Consider the following 12978-nt stretch of genomic DNA (forward strand, 5'->3'; position numbering starts at 1 on the left):
CAAATTCTACCAATGTGTGTGCCAAGACCTGGTGTCACAAGTGTACGAGCATTTAGTAGATTATACAAAATTTTCTACTACTGTCTGAAATGAAAATAGACAGAATGAAAAATACAAGGAGAGACACTAGTAGCTGCAGAACGGCTCAGAAAGGCAGCTCACCACTATGCCCCTAGATAAGGTGGGTGTAAGACGATAGGTCCCCCACTAGTACTTGCCTCAGGTCCTGCACAAAAAGTGCAACAAGTGTAGTATGAGTACGTAAGCAACGTGTATCTAGTAAGTATCAAGCCTAATCTCAAAGTGGTAGAGACGAGATGGCCGACTTTGACACTCACTACGGGTCAATAAAAATAATAATTAAAATACAACTAGAATATCTAAATCAACATGATTCATAGAATTTACAATAGTTTATTTAACCAGCAAAAATCATCAAATTCCTTCAAATGCAACAATTCTCAATATATTAATTAAATTCCTTCAATTCAAATAATTTTCAATTTATCAATTAATCTCACTTATAGGAATAACAATTAATTCCTTAAAGCAGGCATAATAATTCATTAAATTTCAAGGATTCTCCAATTTATCAATTAGCTTCGCAAGATGAAATAAACTATTAAGGTATCGTGTGATTATTATTATTAAGCATGATTTCTGTTGAGGATGTACTGCCCGATCCAGAGTGTCGTGTACACTGCCGAGGGACGTGCGACACGATTCATAGATGCATCTATCCTGCCGAGGCGTTCGGCCCGCTCCACAAGAAAGGAGGACACTTTCTTATGTACCTCCGGAAGGAGAGTATATTTATTATAAGATAAATTCAGGAGGAAGAATAATTTCTCTTAACAATTAATTAATTTAATCAGAAAACAAATCAAGTATATAAGAGATTTCCATCCTTTAATATTTTTATCTAACAATTCACAATATATATATATATATATATATATATATATATATATATATATATATATATATATATATATTAATTAAACAAAGAATACAATTTACACAAGTAATTCATGCTTTGAGTCCTAAACTACCCGGACTTTAGCATTAATAGTAGCTACGCACTGACTCTCGTCACCTCGTGCGTACGTAGCTCCCGCAATTAGCAATAATTATTCAATTTAATCCCTATGGGATAATTTTTCCCTCACAAGATTAGACAAGAGACTTACCTTGTCTCAAAGTCCACTTTCCGATTACCGCGTCGCGTAAAATTCTCGATTCAACGCCGAAAAATCCGAAGCTATCCAAATATCATACAAAATAATTAATAAATGTTCAATAATTCGAAATTCATCTATTAAATAAATTACCCTATCTAAAATGATAATATTCCTAAAATTCACCCGAGCAATTTTGGGATGAAAACGTTACCCATAATCTCAAGAACTCAATTATATAATTTCTATCCAATTCTATAACTATTTTCGTAGTTAAAATCTCATTTTTATAAAAATCTAGATTTTTCATCTAAACCTTTGATTTCTAAGATTTACTAGTTATAATCTACCCATAATCTATGTATTTAACTCAAGGGGTGTAGAATTAACTTACCTTCAAATTGCTAGTTGAAATCCCCCTCTCAAAGGCTCTGAAATCGCTCGGAAATGGAGGGAAAAAAGGCTCAAAATGTTTGAGCCCTGACTTTTTAACCATTCTGCCCAACAGGCATTTCCGCACTTGCAGACAGTATACCGCACCTGTGGCTTTCGCACCTACGGAAACTCCTCGCAGGTGCGAGTTTCACTCGTCTGGGCCAAGGTCGCTTCTGCGCACCTACGCGTTCGTAGGTGCGCAAATCCTCCGCATCTGCAGTCCACTGCCCCCTCCCCTTTTTCCGCTTCTGCGCACAAGGACTCGCATCTGCGAGCTACTACCGCACCTGTGAATGTCGCACTTGCGGCTGGCCAAGCGCAGGTGCGATTCTGACAATAGCTGGGAGCTTCAGTTTTGGATCCCAACTTCCAACTTGGTCCGAGCCTCGTCTGATTGACACTCGGGGCCCCCGGGACCCCCGTCCAAATATACCAACAAGTTTAAAATCATAAAATAGACTCGCTCGAACACTCGAAATGTGTAAAACAACATCAAATCCAAGAATCATACCTCAAACCAAATTGATTCAAACTTAAGAAATTTTAAGTTCTTCAATTTACTTCCAATGCTCCGAAATATACTTAAACCACTAGGAATGACATAAAATTTTGCGTGCAAGTCTTAAATCACTATACGGAACTATTCTCAAACTCGGAATTCCAAACGGACTTCAATTACTCAAAAACCTATTCCAAACCAAATTTAATGAAATTTAAACCTTTAAATAGTTAATTTTTACTATTAAGCGTCAAAACGCTCCTGGGTTATCCAAAACCCGATTCGAATATACGTCCAAGTCCAAAATCATCATACGAACCTATTGGAACAGTCAAATCCCGATTCCGGGATCGTTTTCTCAAAATGTTGACCGAAGTCAAACTTGGCCATTTAAAGCTAACTTAAAGAACCAAGTGTTCCGATTTCAACCCAAACACTTCCAAATCCCGAACCAACTATCCCCGCAAGTCAATAATCATTAAAAGCACATACGAAAAATTTTATTTTAGGGAACGGGGTTCTACAAGTTAAAATGACCGGTTAGGTCATTACATTTAATCTTACACGACTAAATCTTTTTTCCAATTTACTTTAGATTTTATTCTCTGTCTTAATCTACTTCTCTTCTAATACTCATAATTCTTTAAATACATTCATAACATGTCTGTCTCCAACACTTTCTGAACTCTTTCTCAATATTTTAGTTTGTTTTCATTTGGTTCATAATACTCAAAGATTCGTTTTTTCCTTTTGGTTTTGAAAAAACAAACAAAAGAAGGAAAAGCAAATAAGGAGGAGAAAAGAAGAATGATTCCAGGAGAACAAGTTTGGTAGTGACTTCCTTGGAAAAATAAAGAATGACAACTCTATCACACCATTGTCTTAAAGCTTGACTTGCATTGTGAAGGTCTTGCCAAGAAATTTAAACCAATTAACCATATAGAAGGTAATACTTGCTAATTTTCTTCCTTAAATTCTGTTTTAATCTCTAATGTAATGTTGTAGTTACTCAACAAAATGTATCTCATAAAAGCATGCTTTAAATGGCAGGATAATGTACTAAAAGTTTCAGAAAAGTTTCAAATTATTGTGAGAAGGGCAAAGAGAAAGTGGTCTTTCTAATAACTACATTTTTTTACTTTCTCAATTTACAAATCATAATATTTTGTCATTATTTTAATTTTTAGGATTTTTATTAACACTCCTTGAAATAAGCTTCATTAGTATATATATAATTAACTATACATTACATAGAATTGTAGAAGTGTACAAAAACAAAATTTAGGGATTATTCCAAATTTATGTTATTTTACAAGTATTTTTTCGTCATAAAAAAGAGGGATAATGTATGAATCCATTATTGGCTCTCTAATCTTTCTATAAAACCTAATGAAGCTTGAGTAAATTCAATACTTCCATGTAATAACTACCTTTGGAGGTTTTCCAGTTTATACTGTTGTAATGAATTTAGAATGGGACCATGCGGCAGTTATTTATTAATAAGTACTATTCAAACTTGTCAGTAGGCGCAATCATTAGCGAGTGAGTTTTAGTTGAGTAAACTAAAAATAGATTTTAATTTTTATTTATTACTTTATGCATATTAAGAGAAGACAAAAAAAAATTCTTTGTTATACCCATATTATTTATTACTCATTTTAAATTATTTTCTCAAATCCAATAAAATATTCATCAATTAATATAGATATCATGGTAAATTATGCATTTCATTTATTATTTTTTAAAGAACGTGAATAGTCAAAACGCGATAAGTAAAAGTAGACGGAAGAAGTAGTGTACTACACTAGCTATGAGACTGCCAAAGAGGTATATGTATACGCCACATAAATATTCATCCGATGATCGCTTGCATATATATGTAGAAACTCTGTAAATTAATCCTACAGTTCTTGTTCACTATTGCCTCTTCCGTAGGAGGCAGCAAGCGATCGAGAAGTTGGATTGATTAAGAACAAGTAGCTGCATTTGATTTTGCTGTTTCGTACGTTGTGGGTCTAGTGTTTTTATTAATCTAAGTACACAAATACAGAGTGAAAATAGATACCTTTGGGACATTCAATAAAATTGAAACAAAACGGAGGGCCAAAATTAGAAGATGCGGAGCATGGCGAGTTCAGCCTCATCCAGAGGGAATATTGCTGCCATTGTTGGTGTGGGGCCAAAACTCGGCCGCTCTATTGCCCGCAAGTTCGCCCACGAAGGCTATACTGTTGCAATCCTCGCCCGTGACTTAGGTTAGTGATCTCTATCAAGTATCAACCTTTCTTTCTTACATCTTTTGGCAGAGACGATCTCTCCAATGTTAATTTGGGAGTTCAACTGAACTCATTATTTTTACTTCGAATTATATATGTGTGATTAAAGTAGTTTAAAATGGCTACATATAACTAGATCACGCTCGTTTAGTGACTCAAATTAAATCGTTGATTCGCTTCTGTTTCTTGGTATAATTAAACAAGAATGAAGCTCTATTTAGCGATAAAGCAATATGTATAGATGATACAAGTGCAATTTACTAGAGTTATATTTTATGCTGTTTATTCCAACAGGTAGATTATCAAGATTTGCAGATGAGATAGCGAGAGAAGAAAAAGCTCAGGTCTTTGCCATCAGGATAGACTGTTCCGATTCCCGAAGCATAAGAGAAGCATTTGAGGGAGTTCTATCACTGGGCTTTGTGGAAGTGTTGGTTTACAACGCCTACCAGCCAATATCTTGGCACCCCACAAACTTCACAGACATTAAAGTAGAACATTTTGAGAAATCTCTCGCCGTCTCCTCCGTCGGCGCCTTCCACTGCGCTCAACAGGTCTCAAATTTTAAATACCAACATGTAATTAATTTGTATGTATTGATTTGTGTACAAGTTTTTTTGTTCTATCAGTGTATCTTAATTTGTTGTAGTAGGTGAAATATTTTATTTTCATATCACTAAGCACACTTATTATAAATAATTACTAGTAATTTTCTTTTAAGTAACCTAATAGTGTAGAATTATTTTACACTCTTAATGTATACAATTAAACTCAATATTCACTGCCATTGGTTTGGTTAGATTAGTCGGGTGAATTCCTGGTGCATTGCCTAACCTAATAGGAATATTTGAGTTGACTTCCAACGTGTTGAATAATGAGGTTTGGACCATTTTGGAATTGAAAATCTCAGGTACTTGCAGGTATGGTGGAAAGAGGAAGAGGGACAATTCTTTTTACTGGTTGTTCAGCTTCTCTTAGTGGCATTGCCGGTTATTCTGAGTTATGTATGTGATAATTTTCTGGGGTTGATTTCCTTTTATTGTTTTCGTTTTGTTGCACTTTAAATCTACAACTCAATTTGATGATACTAAAGAGAAAAAATGTCAGGCTGTGGGAAATTTGCAATGAGAGCCTTATCTCAATGTCTAGCCAAGGAGTTTCAACCTCTTGGAGTACACGTGGCGCATGTCATCATCCACGGCATCGTTGGCACGCCTCGGTTTGTCTTTGTTCTCTACACCTTTTTCATATATATATATATATATAGTTTCCTCTTGAATTTCTCAAACTGCCTGTCCAAGATTCTATATTCCACAATATATTTTAGCTGTATTTACCTTTATAACAATGTCCACTCATTCCTGGCAAAGTTAGGATATCTTTTTGGATTTCATTTTGCCTTTTGGCCTTCAACGAGGCATAAATTTATCATTTAATGCATTCAGTGATGGATTCAGTTATCAATAATGCTTATCATAAATGTTTATTTGTATTTACTAATTACATGGAACCTGATTACGTCGTGAATAACTTTTAGGTCAATAATGCATAAAACTTAAAAGCTTTGCGGTAATATAATTTTTTTTTAAATATTAATCCATCACCAAGGCTAGTGCCGTTGGTGTTGGGCTAGGCTCAACCCTTAACATTTCTACTCACATGTAAAAAATTACAAAAAGGAAGGGGACATGGACCTTAACCTCCAAAAGAAACATGACTGATGGAGTCTTCAAATGCGGTAATATAAATTGTAATATGCAGGGGGCCAATAGCATCAAGTTCGCAGCAGAGTTTATTGGTTGGGGAACAACAGCACCAACAAACCGGGGGAGGGGCGAGGGAGGGGTGGATGGACCCAGATGCGCTGGCTCAGACCTACTGGTATTTGCACATCCAAGACCGATCCGCTTGGACCCAAGAGATTGATCTCCACCCCTCCAACCAAAGATATATGTAAATCAAATAATGAACAACTTATATTTCTGGCTTATATATAGTGGTGTGATATTATCCTCTCTTCTTCCTGTATTATATTTTTAGTTACCTGCAAAATGGCAAGATCATAGCTGCATCATTGCCATTGTTGCCCTTATGTATCAAAAAGGATCGTTGAGAATTTTAATATGAACATATACGTACATTTTAGTTATTAGAGTGTGATTGAACAATTGTGGCATTGTAAGTCAATTTGGTTTGGCAATGGAATAATAATTGCATTTAACTTGTATATACTAACGGTGATATTTTTTATTTAATACCAATGTAATTTTACAGTAGGTTGTTTGTCTTATTTTTTAAATTACTTCTTTGACTTATTATTGATATTTATTTGTGGATATCTTTTGAATGATCCGACAATATGTGAGAAAAGTTTTCACTATCTATGTGTGGAAGTTAAATATTCGAGAATTTGAAGGAATGTGATTGACCTCTCGGTGTGTAATAAACCCGCTATGAATTAACGGAAAGTAGGTCTCGCTTTTGAATTTTCAGGCACACTTCTCTTATATGGGAAACAAGAGAAGTCACGCTATTCTGACTAAAGGCTAAGTGCAAGTGTACTCATATATTATTTTGAACGTTAAATCGCATTATATTTGTTTAGGTATGCACGTATAATTGTATATTAATATTTTAAGAACATATAAATGTATTTATCAACTTTAAATTCTGAATTTGACTCAAATTTGTTAGAAAAATCACGTGCTATATATTTCTTCTATAGAGGGAAAATATAATATACAAGCTATGCATGTACATTTGTTGTTTATAATTAAACTGTATCTTACTGTTCAACTTGAGTTCCGAGCGAACAGATCTAATATGAAAAAGGTCCATGCATTCAGAAGCACAGCTACGATTTAAAGCTTATATATGGGATCGAGATTCTTAATTTTTTAAGTTACTGAAATTTAAATTAATAATTTATATATATTCTATGAATTTCTTAAGACAAATCTATGATTTGGACCAAAGCTAGTAGGTTCGACTGAACTCATAGCTTTTACTCTCCCTCCTCGCATGCCTTAAAGGGTAATAGGAATTGGATGGGGGACAAGTGTTGCTGTTAGAACATGTGCAGCGGAAGCAAGCAAACAATCCAGGCATCAAATACATATAAACTAGACAATGCTATAATTGCTAGATTAGAAGCACTAACCTCTTGAAATCGTTGCACAAATCCTCCACACAGTTAAAATCCAGGGCTGCAGTCTTTTGCTATATCCCTAGTAAAACCTCGGACGAATTTGCTTTGAGTGGACAAGACAATACAACTCTAAAAAGTGAGTTATTGGGTGAAATTAGTCTTCATTAAGTAGACTTGTTTTTGGCCAAAAGCCATCTCCAAAAACGTGTAGGATTCTACTTGCACAAGTAGAATCCTACTCTAACTCTAGCGGATGACTTGTCTTCCAAGTCACTTTTTACCCAAGTTAAGTTCAGGTTTTTACTAGGTATAGAAGGGACCACGGAAATAATAAGAGGCTACTAATTATAGCATTAATTCGAAATTATCATGAATAATTCTTACTATAATTAATTGCAGTTTATTCCACCAAAAAAACTGCAATTGAACTCCTCAATATGAATTTCAAAAATTCAGTAACACTTATTTTAACTCTCCGTGTTGAGATCTCAAATACCAGTTAATTAAATTAAATTACTGAAAATTTAATTTAATCAACTAATTAAATCCTTTATAACTCTGTGTAAACTATTTCATGTGACGGATACAAAATTCACTGGCCGGGTTTTCACATGAAAACTTATAAGCTCACATAAAGGGGTATCGTCAAACTCAAAACCAAGTCATGGATTCTATCAACTAATTATTATTTCACTAATGTTATTCGTTATTGTCCAATCTATTAGGCATACACTAACTCTGAATAGAGTCGTACCTTTTGATAAATCAAAACAATAAACAAATTATATTGATCATAATAATTATATCAAGATTAGGAGTATAAGCTCATTTAATGAATTAGAGAAAATATTTTATATATATTCAGTACAAAAATATATTTTCTCTACTTGGTCCGTTCAATATACACTAAGTATACTAGCACAAGAAGTAGGAGTAAAACCACTCCCATAATCAAGACAAATTATACCATAATCTTGTGCTACAATCATCAAGATATTTTGTCCAATAATATCTTTGATTGTGAACATAGTTTATTAATTATGTGAACCGACAATTTATTCTTCTATGCATGAGCTAAGACTCCATACACTAAATTATCTACTACATAACTAAAAGGACACACATGTAACAAATAATCTATTTAAAATAGTACTTTATTGAATTGAATAAATTAAATAAACAATTATTCCATAAAGAATAAAATAAAATACTATGTCTAAACCGCATGGTTAATAGAATATCCCAACAATCTCCCACTTAGGCTCATAACCATGCGTCTACTACTCTAATAATCATTCCTTCTACATGATTGTCAAAACTCTTCTGTGTCAAGCTCTTTGTAAACGGGTCTGCCAAATTGTCCTCTGATGCAATCTTCAACACTCTTGTATCACCTCTCTAAGTTATGTCCCGAATTAAGTGATATTTACGCTCAATATGCTTACTCCTTTTATGGCTTCTTGGTTCCTTCGAGTTTGCAACTGCATCACTATTGTCACAATAAAGTACAATCGGTGCTTGAACCGAAGGAACTATATTAAACTCTTTTAGAAATTTCTTGAGCCAAACAACCTCTTTAGCTGCCTTAGATGCAGCCACATATTCGGCTTCCATGGTGTAATCATCAATACATTATTGGTTGATGCTCCTCCAACTTATGGCTCCACCTCCTAAGGTAAAAACATATCCTGAGGTAGATTTTCTAGAATCTCTATCTGACTGAAAATCTGAATCAGTATAGCCAATGGGTGCAAGATCACCTGAGTGATACACTAACATATAATCCCTAGTCCTTTTCAAGTACTTGATTATATGCTTAACGACAGTCTAGTATTCTCGTCCAGGGTTAGACTGAAATATACTAACCATGCCAACAACAAAGCAGATATCAGGTCTAGTACATAGCATAGCATACATGAGACTCCCTACAACAGAAGCATAAGGGATTACCTTCATCTTTTCTATCTCATCAGTCATTTTTGGGGACTGATCTTTCAACAGAGAGATTCCATGTCTAAAAGGGAGAAATATTTTCTTGGAATCTTGCATGCTAAACCTGGTGAGAATAGTATCAATATAAAGTGTTTGGGATAAGCCTAATATCCTTCGCTTGCGATCTCACATAAGCTTGATCCCAAGGATATGTGCCGCATATCCCAAGTTTTTCATATCGAAACGTGAGGACAACCATTCCTTTGTTGAATTCAACATACTCACATTATTTCCTATGAGCAAAATATCATCTACGTACAAAACCAAAAATGTTACTTTATCTCCATCCCACTTCATATAAACACAAGACTCATTTTCAAATTTAATTAAAATCGAAGGTTTTAATCGATGTGTCAAAACTGTGTTCCATGCTCTAGAAGCTTGTTTCAATCCATAAATAGATTTCTTTAATTTACACAACATGTGCTCATTGTCACTTTTTATGAAACCAACTAGTTGTGCCATATAGATGGACTCATCAAGACTTCCATTTAGAAAAACCGTCTTGACATCCATTTGCCAAATCTCATAATCGTAATGAGCAGCAATGGATAAGAGAATCCTAATGGACTTAAGCATGGCTATTGGCAAAAAGGTTTCCTCATAATCGATCCCTTCTTTTTGAGTAAACCCTTTTGTAACAAGCCTAGCTTTAAAAGTTTGCACTTTTTCATCCATTCCTCTCTTTTTCTTATAGACCCATCTACAACTAATGGGTTTGACTCCAGTAGGTAGTTCTACAAGATCCTAGACTTGATTGGAGTACATGGACTCCATTTCAGATTTCATAGCAGCAACCCATTTATCTGCATCTGTATCCTGTAGTGCTTCATCGTAATTAATAGGTTCCGTATTGGGCTCTTCAGGGATTCTATCATAAGATTTTCCCAAGAGCGCAAAACAGAGAGATTTTCTTATAATTCTCCCACTGCGGCTATTCACTACAGGTGCTGTATTTTGTTGTTGAATTAAAACATCATTTTTCGGAACTCAAGTGGCAATGTTATCCTCCATACCTTGCGGTGTTGGGATATCATTAACTTCTTCCCGGAGTGCAGGCTGTAGAACAATTTCAGGTTACTCAACAATCTGAGGTTGCTCAACATTACTCCCACTACTTTGGGGTAGTGAGATGTCAGACAATTGCTCTTGTGCATTCTGCTGCCTATTGGCATTTCTCCCACTATGATAATGCAGTGGTATGTCAATGCTCGCTTCCGGGATACGTTCCATAGATGAGTCATTAGTTACTCCATTATTTAATTCTTGTAAAACTAGTTTACTTCTAGGAATATGGTTCATTAAATAGTCCTATTCTAAAATTCTGGCATTTGTCATAACAATTACCTTCTTTTCTTTAGGACAATAAAATAAACCGCATTTAGTTCTTTTTGGATATCCAATAAAATTACATACTTTTGTTCTCGATTCCAATTTATCCGTTTTCTCTTTCAGTACATGTGCTGGACAATCCCAAACCCGAATATGCCGTAAACTTGGCTTGCACCCAGTCCATAATTCTACTAGAGTTGTAGGTACTAACTTTGAAGGAACCAAATTTAGAATGTAATTTGTTGTTTCTAAAGCATATCCCCAAAAAGAAGAAGGTAAATCAGAATAACTTAACATTGATCTAACCATCTCCATAAGGGTCTTATTTCTTCTTTCTGCCACACCATTTTGTTGTGGTGTTCCTGGAGAAGATAATTGAGATGTAATTCAAGAATTTGATAAGTATTTAATGAATTACGCAGAAAGGTATTCACCACCACGATCAGATCGCAATGTTTTGATAAATTTATCATGTCGTTTCTCCGTTTCCGTCTTAAATTCCTTGAATTTCTTAAAGCATTCAGACTTACGGGGTAACAGATAAATGTATCCATATTTTGAGTAATCATCTATGAAAGTCACAAAATATTCAAAACCACCCATTGCTTGTATATTTATAGGGCCACCCAAATCATAGTGAATTAATTCTAACTTATTGCTGGCTCTATTTCCTTTTGAGGGAAAATGTCTCATGGTCATTTTACCTTTTAAACAGGATTCGCATATTGGCAGTGACTCCACTTTCAATGAACTCAAAGGTCCATCAGAGACCAATCTCAAATTCCTATTTAAATTTATATGACCTAGATGTAGGTACCATAAATAAGTTTGGCTCAATTCAGAAATACATTTTCTTTTATGTGGCAGATTAATGTTGTTTAATTCTTTTGGTTGTTGTAGCACATGAGGAGGAGATATATCAAGAATGAAAAGGTCATGTACTCTAGCAGCAATGTAAATAAAATGTTTATTAAACTTAATAATAGCAGAGTTATTAGCAAAATAAATATTATAACCAGCACCCATTATTTTCGAAACCGAAATCAAATTCCTTCTAATAGAAGGTACATAGAGAACATCTTTCAAAACTAAAACTCTATCACTACTAAACGAAACTCTAATATCTCCTAATGCTAAAGCTGGTGTTGGCTCGCCATTGGCTTGAAAAGCGTAAATTTCATTCTTACTTAGCCATCGCATTTCCTGAAACCCCTGTAAAGTAGTGCAGATATGATTAGTGGCTCCTGAATCTACACATCAAAACATGATAGAGACAGCCGCTAAACAAGTTTCAACGACATGTAAATTTGAATTACCTTGCTTATTCAACTTTGCCAGATAGGCAGGGCATTGCTTTTTGTGATGCCCAGGTTTCTTGCAATGATAGCACTTTCCTTTGGGTTTTTTCACACCAGCCGCACCTCCAGTTGCCAAGACATTTTGAGCCTTCTTATTTTTCTTACCGCCTTTCGACTTAGAAACTAAAGCTTTCTCAACATTGAGTGCCACAATTGGAGCTTGTTGTTTGATAATAGATTCTGCTGCTTGCAGCTCATTCAATAATTTCTCCAGTGACAAATCCATTTTGTTCATGTTATAGTTCAAGCGAAATTGTTGAAAACTGTCAGGCAGAGTCTGTAAGACCATCTCAACTTGAGATTCATTATCAATCACACTTCCAAGGACCTCCAGTTCATTCAGAAGACTCATCATCTTCAGAACATGGTCCATGACCGATGATCCTTCAGCCATCTTGGTGTTCAAAAGGGATTTCATGGCAGCCTACTTAGCCGCACAATTTTGCTCACTGAACATCTCTTTGAGACTTTCGAGCATGTCGTAAGTAGACCCCATAGACTGATGCTGATGTTGCAAAACATTCGCCATAGAGGTAAGAATGTAACATCGCGCCATCTCATCAACCTTGAACCATTTGTCGTAGGCCTTAACCTGATCATCAGTAGCATTTTCAGGTTTTTCTGGGCATTCATCAGTGATTACAAATTTGTAACCGTTAACAGTTAGGATAATATCAAGATTTCTTTTCCAGTCAACATAATTCGATCCTTCTAACTTGTTTTGGTTCAAAATTGAGGTAAGTGGGTTGAATGAAGACAT

The 12978-nt window shown here is 34.9% G+C and overlaps 2 protein-coding genes across 2 annotated transcripts; one reads left to right on the plus strand and one right to left on the minus strand.

Annotated features, from left to right (window-relative positions):
- Nucleotides 1–3971: 3971 nt before the first annotated feature.
- On the plus strand, nt 3972–6617 carry LOC107813203 (short-chain dehydrogenase/reductase ARMGADRAFT_1018421-like). The gene is made up of 5 exons (XM_075234351.1): nt 3972–4367; nt 4683–4942; nt 5299–5392; nt 5496–5607; nt 6150–6617. Exons 1-5 carry the CDS (start codon nt 4229–4231, stop codon nt 6343–6345), a joined length of 801 nt encoding a protein of 266 aa, XP_075090452.1. The 5' UTR covers nt 3972–4228; the 3' UTR covers nt 6346–6617.
- A 6025-nt stretch (nt 6618–12642) lies between these two features.
- Nucleotides 12643–12978, minus strand: LOC142171868 (uncharacterized). The gene has a single exon (XM_075235575.1). It carries the CDS (start codon nt 12976–12978, stop codon nt 12643–12645), a length of 336 nt encoding a protein of 111 aa, XP_075091676.1.

Source organism: Nicotiana tabacum, chromosome 17 (assembly GCF_000715075.1).
Source record: "Nicotiana tabacum cultivar K326 chromosome 17, ASM71507v2, whole genome shotgun sequence".
NCBI lineage: Eukaryota > Viridiplantae > Streptophyta > Magnoliopsida > Solanales > Solanaceae > Nicotiana > Nicotiana tabacum.

Excerpts from the sequence above, each read along its gene's own strand:
- LOC142171868 (XM_075235575.1), bottom strand. The coding sequence starts at position 12,978 with ATGTCTTCATTCAACCCACTTACCTCAATTTTGAACCAAAACAAGTTA.
- LOC107813203 (XM_075234351.1), top strand. The coding sequence starts at position 4,229 with ATGCGGAGCATGGCGAGTTCAGCCTCATCCAGAGGGAATATTGCTGCC. Across the intron at positions 4,368-4,682 it reads AATCCTCGCCCGTGACTTAG|GTAGATTATCAAGATTTGCA; the intron begins GTTAGTGATCTC and ends TTATTCCAACAG. Across the intron at positions 5,393-5,495 it reads TGCCGGTTATTCTGAGTTAT|GCTGTGGGAAATTTGCAATG; the intron begins GTATGTGATAAT and ends AAAAAATGTCAG.